Genomic DNA, 16,788 nt, shown 5'->3' on the forward strand with positions numbered 1-16,788 from the left:
CTAAAGAACAAGAACAGCCTGGGGGAAGTTCTCATGTTTATTAAACCCTTTTTGCTGCCCTTTTGAGGCCAGCTGGGCCACCTCCTTTGGAGGGCCTGGGGTCTGTCCCTTTGAATGCCTATTGGCATGGAATGTGGCGTCTCAGGAATCGTGACACAGTGCTAGCGTTAAATACCATGACCCCCATGCCTCCTGCAGAGGGGGGAGCAGCGGGGTGGGGGGGCCCCCTGCGGCCTTGTTCTTGGTCTGCACCGTTGGCCTTCTATTCCTGGAGCGCCCCCCCAACCCTCCCCAGCCTGGCAGGGTGATGCTCAGGAACTCCCAGGGGACCAGCTGGCTGAGAGCGGAGGCAGATGGCACCCAGCGGCCAGCGCCTGGAAATGGGAAGCGGTGGGGACCCGGTGGCCCCTGTGGTGGGGCCCAGGACCCAGATCCTCGCAGAGCCCAGCAGCACCCTGAGGCTTAGCCTCCACCACCGAGGGAAGGCACAGCATGGCAGGATGGAAAGCCCGACCCCACAGGGTCCAGCAAGGCTGAGCTCTCGTGTGCCCCAGCCACCTACCGTCTGCTCTAAGAGCACCAGCCAAATGGACCAGGGCTCCAGGAAACCAGAGGGAGGCAAGAAAGACCTGGAGCAGGGGGCATGGCCAGGAGGTCACAGGGGATTCCATGCCTGGAGGCGTCGGCTGGGCCCCCGGGGAGGTGGGTTCCGGGCAGTGGGGGGCTCTGCAGTCCTGTCTGCGCGGCCAGGATGGAGGACTCTGCCCGGTGCGGCCCCAGCTCGGCCGCCCCTCCGGCCTCACCCCACCGGCTGGGCCATCTTGGCGTGCAGGCTCTGGTGGGCGATGAGGTGGGCGCGCTGCTTGAAGCTCTTGTCACACTCGCCGCAGCCGAAGGGCCGCTCGCCCGTGTGCACCCGCCGGTGGTCCAGCAGGTAGGAGCGCAGCGAGAAGCTCTTGCCGCAGTCACTGCAGCCGAAGGGCTTCTCGCCCGTGTGGATGCGCTGGTGGTCGGCCAGGTAGGCGCTGCGGCTGAAGCTCTTGCCGCACTCGGAGCAGGAGAAGGGCTTCTGGCCCGTGTGCACGCCCTGGTGGCGCACCAGGTCCGAGGAGCTGCGGAAGCTCTTGTCGCACTCCTGGCACTTGTGCGGCTTCTCGCCCGTGTGCGTGCGCTGGTGGCGCGCCAGGTCGGAGCCCCAGCGGAAGCGCTTGCCGCACTGGCCGCAGCTGTGCGGCTTCTCCGCCACCAGGTCCCGAAACTGCCGCCGGCGCGTGGGCGGCCGCCCCCGCCGCGCCCCCGCCGCCCGCCCCCGGGGCGCCCCTGGCCAGGCCTCCCGCTCCCAGGCTTCCGCCGCCTCCGGCCTCCAGGACACAGCCAGGTCGCGAACGGCCTGGCCCGGGATCGCGGTCACCACCTCCTCCAGCTGGGGTCTCTCGCTGGGGCTCTTGAACCCCAAACCTACAAACGGAGAGAAGGCAGCCTCCTGAGCCCCACTCGGTCCTGGGGCCAGAGCTCTGGGCAGGCGCCTGGGCACTCCGGTTCAGACGACCCTGGGCTCCAAGAGACTCCAGCCCCGGCCTCCTCCACCAGCAAATGGGGACATGACTGCAGGGACAGCGCTCAGAGCCAGCGGCCAGGGGTGTGCTTGCCGTCCACAGGCCTAACCAACCCACGCCTCTGCCAGGCCAGGCTCCAGGGTCCACTGCCAACCCTGGCTATTCCCTCTCCCAAAGGCAAGGGATTCAGGCAGTCTGTAAGCGACCCAAACGGCCACCATTCATGATCAGAAACAGGAGACACACGGGCTCCACCACCAGGCCTCCTCTCGCCACACAAGCCCTCCCTCGGCCTCAACTCAAAAACAGATGTGGCCGCGCCCGATCCTCGGCCGGCGCTGCGCTGTGGGGATTAAATGAGAGGATCCCCAAACCTGCTTAGGAAGGTCCTGGCCTGGACAAGGACCCAGGAGCGTGGCCTCTAGTGAGCAGGGCCCCAGCCCTGGCACACGGCAGGTAGGAGTCAGCGCCCCTTTGCCAGGCAGGCTCAAGGGGCCTCACAAGCACCTTTTGCACAAAGTCTCAGCTCTGTCCCTTTGGTGTCATTTGAGCTCTGTGAGTGCAGGCCCCTCATCTATACACGTGCACACCCTTGCACGCGCAGGGTGTGAGCATCACAGGAGAAGATGCTCCCTCTGTGCTCAGCACAGTGGCATGCGGCTCCCCCGCCTCCATGATAAGACAAGGTCACAGGCAGGGAGCAAGGGACACCAGCAGGAAGGGACTCTCCAGGGGCCACGGGGAAAGCTCTCTTGGGAGCCAGCCAAGGAAGGAGCAGGAAGGAAGACCCACACCAGCAGGAAGAGCAGGGCTGTGGCCTGCCCAGACCCACCCTCGGCTGCTGGGACTCCAAAGAGGCGACAGCCTCCAGCTCAGAGGAGCCGAGGTGCCCGAGGAGCCCAGCTGGGCCCGCTGCTTACCCGGGGCAACGTTCCGGGAGTTCTCCCTCTTTATGTCCCAGAAGAGATCCCTCTGAGAAGGGTCGAGGGACCCCCACTCCTCCCGGGAGAAATAGAAGGGAATGTCTCCAAAAGTCACCGGTCCCTGGAATGAGGTGAGAAAACCCGGCTCAGGGCTGCCGGGCGCAGGGCTCCCGGGCAGTCGGGGGCAGAGACCGGAAGCGGGCAGCAGTGGGAACGGGCTGGGTCGGGCAGGAAAAGGATGGGACTCACCCCAGAGGAAAAGTGGGTGTCCGTCGTCTCTCTGGGCCTCGCCTCTTTAAGAGCAGGTTGCTGGGCTGAAGGAGAAGAATGGAGCCTCAAAGAGGCCAGCCCAGTCCAGGAGTGAGATCTCACGCGCCCTCCTTCACGCACACACGCGCGCACACACACACGCATGCGCGCGCAGTCACACCTCGCCTTCACAGAGGTACCTGACCTGCTACCCTTAGGTCAACACGTGGGAAGGAGCCACGCCCCTACCCAGCAACTCTGCCACCTACAAGCTTACTCACCACCGCGGCCGTGCAGCTCCCAGGGCAAAGGTGGCCGGCTCTGTGCCCCTGCCTTCTGGGAAGGCGCCTTGGCCCGGGATCCCTGGACTGCAGCCTCGTGTTCTGCCTCCTCTGAGGGCACATCCTGCGCAGGAACCACAACATGCTCGTCAGCACGGAGCCCAGATGGGGCAGACAGAGTCTAGTCCCTGGGAAGGAGACACAGGACACGCCTCAGGATGCTGGGGTGTGGGGAGGAAGGTCAAGACGGGGCCCCAGGAAAGACCAGATGAGAATGTGAGAATGCAGCACCAGGCAGTGCTGTGTGCCCAGGGAGACCCTCCAACAAAGTGTGAGCCGAGAACCAGCCCGCGAGGGCCAGAATCAAAGAGCCGCTTAGCAAGAGGCAGTGTTGCGGGGGGGGGGGGGGGGGGGGCTTACTGTCAAAGGCAGAACCCCCGCCTTCCCACACATGCGCATCTCCCCAGATGCTAAAGGCCCCAAGACACCGCTCCCTTCTCACACTCCCTCTGGTGCTCCCACTATGTGCAGGGAGCCCGGCCTAGAGAAGAACACAAACAGACATTTGCAGAACCTGTGGGGAGCTGCTTTCCCGGAACACATCTGCTTTGGTTCTGTTGCTGCCCTCCAAGCCCACCCCCAGAGAAACCACAGTCACCAGGACGATGTCCTTCAGAAGGGCCACATGAGTTGTGCTATGCCGCTGTGGATGCTCCTCTGGCTCTGCCTATGCCCCCGCTCCCCAACCCCTGGAGGACTCAGCGCTCTGGAAACGGCCACTTCTCCTCAGTCCAGGTGCCATCCCGGTGCCCCGGATGCAGAAGGGGGGCCCCTCACCTGTGGCCAGGCTTTCACGGGCTGCTTCTGCAGGTCCTCCACCAAGGCAACGGCTTCCTCACCACTCCCCGGGTGCTGTTCGCATACCCAATCCTGGATGCCCACAGGCAGCACACTCAGGAACTGCTCCAGCACCAGCAGCTCCAGGATCTGCTCCTTAGTACGTAGCTCGGGCCGCAGCCAGCGGCAGCAGAGCTCCCAGAGCTGGCTGAAGGCCTCGTGGGGCCCACCGGCATCCCCATAGCAGAACTGCCGGAAGCGCTGGCGGCAGGCCTCCAAATCCCTGCTGTCCTCTTGCTGGCCAGAGTCCTGCTCCCAGGAGGAATCTTCCACCTTCACAATCAGAAGCCCTTCTCCCTCCCCAGGGGCCTGGTCTTGAGGCTCTGGGGGGGTTGCCATTCTACTGGCCGCCTCAACCTGGGGCGCCTGCCCTTCAGTCTCCCAGAGGGATCCCCAGAGGCAGCTGGGGTGGCATCTGGACACGCATTCCTGGGGAAAGAGCAAAACAGAAGACGGGGGGTGGTACCTGAGCAAACCTGAGCCTAGAGGACATCTAAGAACTCCAGGTCCATCCCTCCTGGCCCTGACCCCTTTTCCATGCTCTCTTGGAATGCCCTCTCTGCTCACGTGACTCTCTCTCCTACCAACATAGGGCCAGGGCGCCCTGTCCTCAGCTCCAAAATCCAAAATGCCCAGGTTTTCACCACCTGGCCTGCTGACAAGAGATGAGCATATAATATTCATTTGTCTCACTTAATGTAAATGTTTGTGTTTTACAGCAAGAATACTAATGTATTGGTTCAGTTAGAAACAATTCCTCATGTCGAACTTCCAATGTATATTTCTGTGGGCATTATTCTTCAATTAAAAAAAAATTAATGTGTTTGGTTATGGAGGGTTGTCCCAGATTCTGCTGGTGGCGTTATACAATATACACACTGTATTATCTTTCTCAGATCTCAAAACCTCTTAATTCCAAAAGATATCTGGCCCCTAAGGTGTTAGTAAAGGGCCCACAGACACTATCCGGAGTCATTTATCAGGTACACATGAACGTTACAGCTAAAAGGTATGTATTTTGGATTTTTTTTTCTTTAGTTTTGGTTGCACCGCGGCATGCAGAAGTTCCCAGGCCAGGGATCTAATCCGTGCCACAGCAGTGACCCAAGACATTGCAGTGACAACACCAGATCTTTAACCTGCTGCATCACAACAGAACTTTCCCTCGAGTTTTTCTAAACTTTTTTTGTTTCAAAAAAATCATTCTAATAAAAAAAGGGGAGTAGACTTAAACAATACAGACATACATTAAAAAAAACAAACAAAAAACCTCTCCCTTCCACACTGCAGCTGTATCCCCATTAACTTCCAACATCCCAAACTTTCCTCTGTGGATTTACTGGAAATGTATCCATAGAAACGGGGGCGTGGGGGGGGAGTGCTCTGTGCTTGTTTTTACATAAATGAGGTCTTACTGAAATACTATTTTGTAATTTGCTTTTCAATCTAACAATGCTTCTTCATGAGCCGCTCTGAGAGACTGCGCGGTACTTGTTTCTTAATACCCGAGTGAGGCATGCGGGTTGTTTCCAATTCTTTCCTACTACACTAAGCACTTCACTTTATTGTCCTTCTCTTCACAACACCTCTGAAAGGTACGCTCTTCATTCTCATCCTTCCGTGACCGAGGAGGAGACTCCGCTCGGAGAGAGCCAGGGACTCACCAGGGTCGCTCGGCCGGACGCAGCAAGCGGGAGCGCGGACCCGGCCGGACCCCCGCGCTCAGTCCAGGCAGCCCTGCCAGTGCGGAGATGAGAAGCGGCGGGGCAGGCAGCGAGCGCGGCGCCCCAGGTTCCGCCACCCCACTTCCCAATGGTGCACGCCCCCTTCGCCTCGGCCTCCGGACGCTGGCCCCAGCTACCCAGAGTCGCTGTAGACCTCGGCGCCCCGCGGCCCGCGTCTCGGGTCCCGCCCCCAGGACACACACCGCCCACACCCGCCCAGGCGTTCCCGGTTCCGCCGCTAGCTTTCGGCGCCGGAAGTTCGCGCGTGGCTCGCCGGGAAACGACAAGGCGCTTGCATTGAGGCAAGCAATACGAACTACAGTCTCCAGAAGGCTGTTCGCCAATTATACCGGCCTTCTGTCTGACAGGTGACCAATGAATGCGGAGAATCCCCGGGGTGACCAATCAGAAGGCAGCGACTCCGTGCGCAACGACCACGTTCCCAGGCTGGGGTTTGCATCTAGACTCGCTCTGTCTTCTGCCCTCTGGGCTTTTCGCGTTTCGGTGTTTCTTTTGCCCGTGAAGGGCGAAAAGGGGAAGCCGAGGCTGGCCTGGTGGGCAAAGACGTCCCATGGCCCAGCTACGATTGGAGCGCCCGCTCCGCCGGAAGGGATGCTTTGGCGCGGACTCTTCCTTCCGCCTCCGGCTCCTTCCTCTCCAGAGTGGGTCGAAGGCTGAGGCGGCCGTGCTCTTCCACAGTGGGAGACTTATTTATAGCCTTTGCAGTCCGCCACCCCCACCTCCCCGCCCCAGTCTTTGCTCAAGCCTAAAGGGGAGTGGGGCTCTCTGGGAAGTGCAGTCCCGTGAGGGGCGCGGTGTTCTCGGTCTCCGAGGTCGGCCAGGGTTTCAGAGCGGACGCAGCAGTCCAGGACGGTGACCTCGAGGAGCCCCAAGCTCTCCTACCAGCAGCTTTGACTGAAGGACGGCGCGGGCCTCCGGGCTGGGGAGAACCTAAAGCAGGAGGGGCCACGTCGGGGAAGCTCTGGGTTCTCCTTCAAATACATTTGGATCTACTACCAACGTTTTCTTACTCCTCTTGGAGGTTTGCGGCTCCAGATCTGTTTCTGAAATACAAAACCCTTTCTTGTGGTGGCGGTTTGATGATGCAAGTATTGCATTCTCAGTGGAGGGAAGAAAATTAAGAAAGCATGGAAGATTATAGTTAGCCATATCCATAAGGCTGACTCTGCTCACATGGCACTCAAAGTGGTTTTTCCTTAACCCTATGTAAACAGTGCACACACACACACACACACACACACCGGCGCGCGCCGCCATGCCTCTCCCCTACGTTATTTTTCTTCCTTTTATCACTACCCGACATATTTGTATAGTATTTGCCTCCCACTACTCAAGTATAATTTCCATGAGATCAGACTGTTTTCAAGTATAATTTCCATGAGATCAGACTGTTTTCAAGTATAATTTCCATGAGATCAGACTGTTTTCAAGTATAATTTCCATGAGATCAGACTGTTTTCACTGCCCTACTTCCAGTACCTAAAATTTTATGCCTCCCAAAACAAGACATATATATCAACAGAATAAGACAGAAGGCCCAGAAATAAACCCACGCCACCTATGGTCAATCTCTGAGGAAGGAGGAAAGGATACACAATGAAGAAAAGACAGTCTCTTCAACAAGGGGTGTTGGGAAAATTGGACAGCTATTTGTTAATGAAATTAGGACATTCTTTAACACCATGCACAAAAATAAACTCAAAAAAGAAGTTCCAACCCAAATGTCCATCGACAGATGATTGGATTCGGAAGATGTGGTATATATACACAATGGAATACTACTCAGCCATAAAAAAGAATGACATAATGCCCTTTGCAGCAACATGGATGGAACTAGAGACTCTCATACTGAGTGAAATGAGCCAGAAAGACAAAGACAAATACCATATGATATCACTTATAACTGGAATCTAATATCCAGCACAAATGAACATCTCCTTAGAAAAGAAAATCATGGACTTGGAGAAGAGACTTATGGCTGCCTGATGGGAGGGGGAGGGAGTGGGAGGGATCGGAGCTTGGGCTTATCAGATACAACTTAGAATAGATTTACAAGGAGATCCTGCTGAGTGGCATTGAGAACTTTGTCTAGATACTCATGTTGCAACAGAAGAAAGGCTGGGGGAAAATGTAATTGTAATGTATACATGTAAGGATAACCTGACCCCCTTGCTGTACAGTGGGAAAATAAAATTAATTAATTAATTAAAAAAAAAAAAAGGAGTTCCCTGGTGGCCTCGCATTGTCACTGCTGTGGGTTGGGTCACTGCTGTGGTACAGATTTGATCCCTGGCCTGGAAACCTCTGCAAAAATTTCTGCAAAAAACTTGCCTGGCTTGGAAACTTCTGCAAAAAGTGGCCAAATAAATAAATAAATAAACAAACCAACAACAACTCAAAATGGATTAAAGACCTAAATGTAAGGAGTTTCTTTGTGGCTCAGTGGGCTAAGGATCTGGCATTTTAACTGCAGTGGCTCAGGTTGCTGCTGTGGTGTGAATTTGATCCTTAACCCAGGAACTTCCACATGCCTTGGGCACCCCCCCCCCAAAAAAAAGACCGAAATGTAAGACCAGATACTATAAAACTTCTAGAGGAAAACATAGGCAGAACACTCTGACATAAATCACAGCAATGTCTTTCTGGATCTGTCTCTTAGCGTAATGGAAATAAAAATTAACAAATGGAACCTAGTTAAACATAAAAGCTTTTGTACAGAAAAAAAAAAAAAAAGCCCATTAAACAAAAAGACAATCTACAGAATGGGAGAAAATATTTGCAAAGGAATTAGTTTCCAAAATATACAAACAGGAGTTCCCATCATGGCGCAGTGGTTAATTAATGCGACTGGGAAACGAGGTTGCAGGTTCAATCCCTGGCCCTGCTCAGTGGGTTAAGGATCCGGCGTTGCTGTGAGCTGTGGCGTAAGTCGCAGACGCGGCTCGGATCCTGTGTTGCTGTGGCTCTGGCGTAGGCCTGGCTCCTAGCCTGGGAACCTCCATATGCCGTGGGAGCGGCCCTAGAAAAGGCAAAAAGACAAAAAAAAAAAGTTAAAAAGAAATATATGTATGAACAACTCATACAGCTCAATATAAAAAAAAAAAACCTGAGAAACCCAACCAAAAAACGGGCAGAATAACTAAATAGACATTTCTCCAAAGAAAACATACAGATGGCCAAAAGGCACATGAAAAAATGTGAATTATTTTCCATTGCTAATTATGAGAGAAATGCAAATCAAAACTACCAATGAAGTATCACCTTAGACCGGTCAGAACGGCCATCAGCAAAAAGTCTAGAAAAATAAATGCTCAAGAGGGTGTGAAGAAAAAGGAATCCTTCTACACTGTTGGTGGGAATGTAAATCGGCTAACCAGTAGGGAGGTTCCTTAAAAAATAAAAATAGAACTACCATGTGAACCTGCAATCCCACTCCTGGGAACATACCTGGAGAAAACCATAATTTGAAAAGATACATGCCACCCTATGTTCATTGAAGCACTTCTTACAACAGCCAAGATATTACTTAGTGGAATCTTAAAAAAATCCAAATGAATTTATTTACAACACAGACATAGACTCACAGACAAGAACACAAACTTATGGTTACCAAAGGGGAAAGGTGGGAGAGGGATAAATTAGGAGACTGGAATTAATATATACACACTACTCTATATAAAATAGATTACTAGAGAGTTCCAGTTGTGGCTCAGCAGAAACGAATCCAACTAGTATCCATGAGGATGGGGGTTTGATCCCTGGCCTTGCTCTGTGGGTTAAGGATCTGGCATTGCCGTGGGGTAGGTTGCAGACATGGCTTGGATTCTGAGTTGCTGTGGCTGTGGTGTAGGCTGGCGGCTACAGCTCCAGTTCGACCCCTAGCCTGGGAACTTCCACATGCCACGGGTGTGGCCCTAAAAAGCAAACAAGAAAAAATTAGATCATTAATAAGGACCTACTGTAAGAATAGGAATTGATACTCAATAATTTGTAATAACCTATAAGGGAAAAGGATCAGTTTTATATAATATAACTGAATTAACTGTGCTGTACACCTAAAAGTAACACAACATTGGAACTCAACTATACCTCAAAAAAAATGTGGGTTTTTTTTTTGTCCTTTTAGGGCCTCGCCAGCGGCATATGGAGGTTCCCAGGCTAGGGGTCGAACTGGAGCTGTAGCCGCCGGCCTATGCCAGAGACACAGCAACTCGGGATCCGAGCCGCATCTGTGGCCTACGCCACAACTCATGGCAACATCGGATCCTTAACCCACTGAGCGAGGCCAGGGATGGAACACAATCTCAAGGTTCCTAGTCGGATTTGTTAACCACTGAGCCACAACGGGAACTCCTAAAAATGTATTATTTTAAGTTGGTAAATATATGTATACACACATATATTGCCTGTCACAATATTCATTGAATAACCGAAAGGTTAAAATATCCCTTCTAAGTCCATTCCTTCAGAAATAAGCACTGTTAACATTTTTGTCTGTTCTTACAGTTCTACATATATGAATATTTCAAAGAGAAATCTGGAATCATTCTACATAAGCGATGTGTTGTTGGTTCAAAAGTCTATCGAATGTAGGTTTCCAAATCATCATTTATAAACGAAATCCATTGTTTTACACGCTTCATAGTAGTCCACAGCATAGACGTTTAAAGTCCCTTCCTCTTGAACATTTTTTTTTTCCTTGTCTTTTTGCTATTTCTTGGGCCGCTCCCACGGCATATGGAGGTTCCCAGGCTAGGGGTCGAATCGGAGCTGTAGCCACCGGCCTACACCAGAGCCACAGCAACGCGGGATCCGAGCCGCGTCTGCAACCTACACCACAGCTCACGGCAACGCCGGATCATTAACCCACTGAGCAAGGGCAGGGACCGAACCCGCAACCTCATGGTTCCTAGTCGGATTCCTTAACCACTGCGCCACGACGGGAACTCCCTCTTGGGCATTTAGATGTTTGCAGATCTGTTCTTTTTCGTCTTTCTTTCTTTTTTTCCTTCCTGCTGCATAGGGAAGTTCCTGGGCCAGGGGCTGAATCTAAGCCACAGCTGAGCTATTACGGGATCCTTAACCCACTGGGCCAGGCTGGAGATTGAACTCACACCTCCGCAGCGACCTGAATTACTACAGTCGGATTCTTACCCCTTGGCACCACAGGAGGAGCTCCCGTGTGCAAACCTTGAATATATACCTTCCTGCATTTGCTTGAACAACTTGCTGGAAGGGATGAGCTCAGACTGTTCTATCAAGACAGCGGAAGTAAATGCTTCTGGGCTCCCTCTCCTCCCCCTACTGGCTCCAGCAGAAAACTGCACAAGGAAGAAGGAACTTGAACCTTCTTATTTACCAGTGTAGCCTTCCAGCGCCCTCTACTGACAGAGACTAACATCTGCAAAGGAGAAAAGTCTGGGGTCCGGCTCCATCATCCCAAAGCAGAACCAAAAGGATGTACTGGGGGCTGAGAGAGAATAAATTATTAACTGGCACATCAACCATATATTGTATTGGGCATATATATTTCCCAACCTCTCCTGCATTTAAGTATGGCCAGGTAATTCAATTGAAGGCGAGATGGGAGCAGACATGCTGTACACATCTTACTGGAAGCGATGGGTCATGCCTTCCTATTCTGTTTTCCCCAACTGCCAGCAGCAATTTGGACATAGCGGCCTGGGCCATGCAGATGACAGAAACACCTGGCTGTCACGGACCCAGAGGTGTCAAAGCAACAAAATGGAAGGTGGCTGGATTCCTGATGATTGTGGAGCCACCAAACTAGTCCTCTTACGGTGACGTAAGAGAGCAATAGATACCCTGTTTAAGCTGCTGTTGGTTTGGGACTCTTTTTCAACCAGAATATATACTTTAACTAGCACCACTGCCTACTAAGTTTATTCATTAAAAATAAAAGTAGAGGAGTTCCCATCGTGGCGCAGTGGTTAACGAATCCGACTAGGAACCATGAGGTTGCGGGTTCGGTCCCTGCCCTTGCTCAGTGGGTTAATGATCCGGCGTTGCCGTGAGCTGTGGTGTAGGTTGCAGACGCGGCTCGGATCCTGCGTTGCTGTGGCTCTGGCGTAGGCCGGCAGCTACAGCTCCGATTAGACTCCTAGCCTGGGAACCTCCATATGCCGCGGGAGCGGCCCAAGAAATAGCAACAGCAACAACAACAACTACAACTACAACAACAAAAGACAAAAATAAATAAATAAATAAATAAATAAATAAAAGTAGAGAAAAGCTTTTGCACAGCAAAGGAAACCAAAAAGAAAACAAAAAGACAGCTTTCAGAAGGGGAGAAAATAGTTTCAAATGATGCAACCGACAAGGGCTTAATCTCTAGAATATATAAACAACTTATACAACCCAACAGCAAAAAAGCCAATCAATCAATGGAAAAATGGGCAAAAGACCTGAATAGACATTTCTCCAAAGAAGATATACAGATGGCCAGCAAACACATGAAAAAATGCTCAACATCATTGATTATAAGAGAAATGCAAATCAAAACTACCATGAGATACCACCTCACACCAGTCAGAATGGCCATCATTAATAAATCCACAAATAACAAGTGCTGGAGGGGCTGTGGAGAAAAGGGAAGCCTCATGCACTGTTGGTGGGAATGTAAACTGGTACAGCCACTATGGAGAACAGTTTGGAGATACCTTAGAAATCTATACATAGAACTTCCATATGACCCTGCAATCCCACTCTTGGGCCTATATCCGGACAAAACTCTCCTTGAACAAGACACATGCACTCGCATGTTCACTGCAGCACTATTCACAATAGACAGGACATGGAAACAACCCAAATGTCCATCGACAGATGATTGGATTCGGAAGATGTGGTATATATACACAATGGAATACTACTCAGCCATAAAAAAGAATGACATAATGCCCTTTGCAGCAACATGGATGGAACTAGAGACTCTCATACTGAGTGAAATGAGCCAGAAAGACAAAGACAAATACCATATGATATCACTTATAACTGGAATCTAATATCCAGCACAAATGAACATCTCCTTAGAAAAGAAAATCATGGACTTGGAGAAGAGACTTATGGCTGCCTGATGGGAGGGGGAGGGAGTGGGAGGGATCGGAGCTTGGGCTTATCAGATACAACTTAGAATAGATTTACAAGGAGATCCTGCTGAGTGGCATTGAGAACTTTGTCTAGATACTCATGTTGCAACAGAACAAAGGGTGGGGGGAAAAATGTAATTGTAATGTATACATGTAAGGATAACTTGATCCCCTTGCTGTACAGTGGGAAAATAAAAAAAGTAAAATAAAATAAATACTGAAAAAAATAAATAAATAAAATAAAAGTAGAGGAGGTTCCCATTGTGGTATAGCAGAAAGGAATCTGACTAGGAACCATGAGGTTGCAAGTTCGATCCCTGGCCTCGCTCAGTGGGTTAAGGATCTGGCATTGCCATGAGCTGTGGTGTAGGTTGCAGACGCCGTGGTGTCGGATCTGGCATTACCATGAGCTGTGGTGTAAGGATCTGGTGCTGCTGTGGCTCTGGCGTAGGCCGGCAGCTGTAGCTCTGATTGGACCCCTAGCCTGGGAACCTCCATATGATGCTGGTGCGGCTCTAAAAAGACAAAAGACAAAAAAAAGAGAAAAAAATACAAAATTATTTTTATAATTTTTCCTATGGGATATTGGACATTCAGAATTGCTATGTCTCCTTGACTAAATTTGGAAAGGTTTTATTTTTCTAGGAAATCATCCCTTTCATCAATAATTTCAGATTAACATAAATTTGTACATAATATCCCATTTGATGAAAATCTGAAAAATCAGCACAAAGGGGATTTCTCTTGTGGTGTAGCAGGTTAAGGGTCCAGCGTTGTCACTGCAGCAGCATGGGTTGCTGCTGTGGTGCAGGCTGCACCCCTGGCCTGGGAAATTCCATATGCTGAGGGCACAACCAAAACAAACAACCAACCACAACAAAATCAGCACAAATGGTTAAATCCTACTCTTTGTTTTGAGGTGGTGAGATGGCACTTTAATGGCAGTGGAACCACAGGCTAGGAGGCTGGTTTCCTGATGAATTTGTGGATTAGGACTGCCATACTAGTCCTGCCACAGGCTACCTCCAGCCCACCTCCAGATGTTATTTGGAGAAATACACTGCTGTCTTAAGATCTTGATATCTTGGGTCTCTGTTATTTGTAGCTGAACTGATTCCATTCATAGATTCATACCTCATAGGGTTGTTATAATGATTAAATAAATGAGAGAATGAAAGTAGATCACTTAGCCCAGTATCAACTCTTTTTTTTTTTTCCTTGCTTTTTAGGGCTGCACCTGAGGCATATGGAGGTTCCCAGGCTGCCGGCCTGCACCACAGCCACAGCATCAGATCCGAGCCGCATCCCTGACCTACACCACAGCTCACCGCAATGTCAGATCCTTAACCCACTGAGCGAGGCCAAGGATCAAGCCCGAAACCTCATGGTTCTTAGTCAGATTCCTTTCCACTGCGCTAATGACAGGAACGCCAGTACCAACTCAATGCAAGTAAATGCTCAGTCAGGAACTGTTAGTCCCAGGGAATCATGCCTCGCCAGGAACCTGTCAGATGGGCATGCCCACGGGAGCATAGATACAGGAGAGGCTGCAAGAGTTAAGACCCCCAGGAATCCTTGCCATTTTCCTCTCAAGATTTGAGCCCAGCTTGTTCTAGTCAGTGGCCTGTTGGATTGTATGAATCTTCATGGATAGCCTGGAGCTTTGTTAGTTGAGAACAGAGAAAAACCAGAGTTTGCCCTAGGAGTTGAGAGGTACCGGCCACAGAATGCTGCCTCTGCAACCCAGGCAGGAAGACTGCCCGACCACAGGTCACAGGATGGCCAAGGAGCAGGGACAGGGGGCAGGCTGGACCACCTTCATAACCTCCGGTTCTCCACCCTCCACAGGACACCAGGGAGAAAACTCAGGCCAGAGCCCCTCACAAGTCTCAGGCCTCTAGCCTACCCGCCCGCCTGCCCCTCCATCCCCCACCAGGGTCATTTCAGCTCCTGGACCTCCAACCTCTTCGTCATGACAGGGACTTTACTCATTCTGTTCCCCTTGCTGGGAAGGTTCTACACCTAAATCCTTCTCGTCATTCAAGTCTCAGCAATTCCTAACATTCTCCACTGCTTCCCCCGTCTGTCACCACTTTAAATTAATGTGTCATTTACGTCCGCCTCCCTCACTGGAGCACAACCCATGAGGGCATGGATCTTGTCAGATTTTTCATCGCTTATCCCTCAATATCTAGCAAAAGACCTGGAACGCAGGCATTTATATTGAAAAATGAATGAGTGAAGGCGGTGAAGCGTCTATTTAACGTTTCCTCGCCTTTACTACCCGGCCCGCCCCGCACTGACTGCCTCAGTTCCCCCCGCTCCCCGCAAAAGATCCCAGGTCTCCTTCCAGGCCGTTACCGCCTCCGCGCGGGCTCTCGCAGGCAGCACCGGGCGGGCCCGCTCTAGGGCTCGGAAGGTGCCGGAGCGCCAGCAGGAGGTGCAGGGGCCAGGACTCCGGCGCGGCGGACAGGCACGTCACGACCAGGCCCAGATGCGGCCCTCGCGTTCAGGCGCCGCGGGTTTCTTCCGGGCGCAACAGGTCTTCCGCTGCGCGCGAAGCCGGAAGTGGCTCTGGCCCCGGCGCTCGCCTTCTCCCCGCTGCCTCTCTAGGAAGGCAGGAGGGTCGCTGTCTCGGTGGTGGGCCTGGGGCCCGCTCTGAAGACTCGGGGGCTGACGACTCAGCAGGGAGGCCGGCCCGCGTTGTTGGTTCTTTCCGCAGCGCCGGGAAAAGGAAGGGAAAAGGCAAAGTTTGGAAGCCCAGAGCGTCGAGGAGTTGCCAGGCAACCGTGGCGGGGGGCGGGGGGGAACGGAGCCGAGGACAAACGCCAGTTATGATTGGCCCGTTTTGGGGGCGCCCACCCTCTTGCTCCGCCCAGGGCACTGACTGGCAGGTGGCATAGTGGGAGGGGTGAGATCGTCCGGAATCTGTCATCCTGGCTGTGAGGCGAGCCTCGGCGAGTCTGCAGATCTCGCCACCCCGCGGGGTCACACGAGCTCGGAGGAGCTTCCCAGGCTACAGCAGAGCTGAATCAATCCACGTCTCCGGCCCGGGGAAGGCAGCGCGCCTTCAGCCAGGACCTGGGCCGACCACACAGGGATGCGGTCGGCAGTCCCAAGGGACTATTTCCACCACCGCCCCCTTCCCCTCCCTCTACTAGTCCTGAAGGCGCAGGTGCGCAGGTCAATCGCAAGGAATCAGGTCGCGCGTGTTCTTCAGAAGCTATAAGGTGTGAGCAGGAGCCAGGAAAGAGTAGGCCACCTCTGAGCCTCTTCGCCAGCTCCCCAGAGACGGCCAAAACCCTTCTCTGCCTCCCCACCCTACCCCCGCCCAGCCTGCTACCCGTCAGTGATGCTTCATCACCCACCGAATCATGAACACCATTCAGCCTGACAGCCCAGGCCCTTCCAAAATGCTGGAGCTGCCTCCTCAGTCTTAGCTGCTGTTGTCCACTCTTAAAATGCTCTGGCCTGGAATTCCCATCATGCCTCAGCGGATAACGAGCACGACTAGTATCCATGAGGACGCAGGTTCAATCCCCGGCCTCACTCATTGGGTTAAGGATCTGGAGTTGCTGCGGGCTGTGATGTAAGTCGCAAACGTGACTTGGATCCAGAGTTGCTGCGCCTATGGTGTAAGCCAGCAGCTATAGCTCCGATTCAGCTCCTAGCCTGGCAACCTCCACCTGCCGCAGGCAGCCCTAAAAAGACAAAAAACAAACAAACAAACAAAAAGGCTCTAGACAGGGTCTATTCCAGAATGATGGCCTCTGGATGGATCTCTAAGAAATGGAAGATGCATGGGGCCCTTGGAATCCCTTTGCACTGTGCTGTGAAAAGGGGATGCCATTTCCCACTGGATACTGTGCTGAGCTCCTCAGAGCGAAGTCTTTAAACGACCCCGGCCCCCTGGAGCTCACTAGACAGCCCTCTGAGGGATTCAAAGCCTGAGCGGTTCCTGGCATCCAGCTGATATGGCCCATGGCCCAAGGAGCTGAAATTAAGGCAATACCCACTGTGCAAATGAATAC

At 52.3% G+C, this 16,788-nt stretch overlaps 1 protein-coding gene across 3 annotated transcripts; it reads right to left on the reverse strand.

Moving 5' to 3' along the window:
• Positions 1 to 24: 24 nt before the first annotated feature.
• ZNF213 (zinc finger protein 213) lies at positions 25 to 15,873 on the reverse strand. 3 transcript variants are annotated; one of them, XM_047780736.1, is made up of 6 exons: positions 15,119 to 15,873; positions 3,847 to 4,335; positions 3,010 to 3,133; positions 2,729 to 2,793; positions 2,477 to 2,600; positions 25 to 1,458 (listed from the first exon to the last, which is right to left on the reverse strand). In XM_047780736.1, exons 2-6 carry the CDS (start codon positions 4,243 to 4,245, stop codon positions 800 to 802), a joined length of 1,371 nt encoding a protein of 456 aa, XP_047636692.1. In that variant the 5' UTR covers positions 4,246 to 4,335; positions 15,119 to 15,873; the 3' UTR covers positions 25 to 799. The 3 variants fall into 3 exon arrangements, with proteins under 3 accessions (XP_047636692.1, XP_047636691.1, XP_047636690.1); XM_047780735.1 differs by lacking the exon at positions 15,119 to 15,873 and adding an exon at positions 5,571 to 7,237; XM_047780734.1 differs by lacking the exon at positions 15,119 to 15,873 and having other exon boundaries at positions 3,847 to 4,970.
• Positions 15,874 to 16,788: the final 915 nt, after the last annotated feature.

The sequence above is a fragment of the Phacochoerus africanus genome, chromosome 5 (assembly GCF_016906955.1).
Source record: "Phacochoerus africanus isolate WHEZ1 chromosome 5, ROS_Pafr_v1, whole genome shotgun sequence".
NCBI lineage: Eukaryota > Metazoa > Chordata > Mammalia > Artiodactyla > Suidae > Phacochoerus > Phacochoerus africanus.

Bases quoted from the DNA above. Each gene is read 5' to 3' on its own strand.
- ZNF213 (XM_047780734.1), bottom strand. From the start codon at position 4,590: ATGAATATTATATGCTCATCTCTTGTCAGCAGGCCAGGTGGTGAAAAC. The intron at 2,794-3,009 runs GTGAGTAAGCTT...CTTCTCCTTCAG, and splicing joins GGAGCTGCACGGCCGCGGTG to CCCAGCAACCTGCTCTTAAA. The intron at 2,601-2,728 runs GTGAGTCCCATC...ACCTCATTCCAG, and splicing joins ACACCCACTTTTCCTCTGGG to GGACCGGTGACTTTTGGAGA.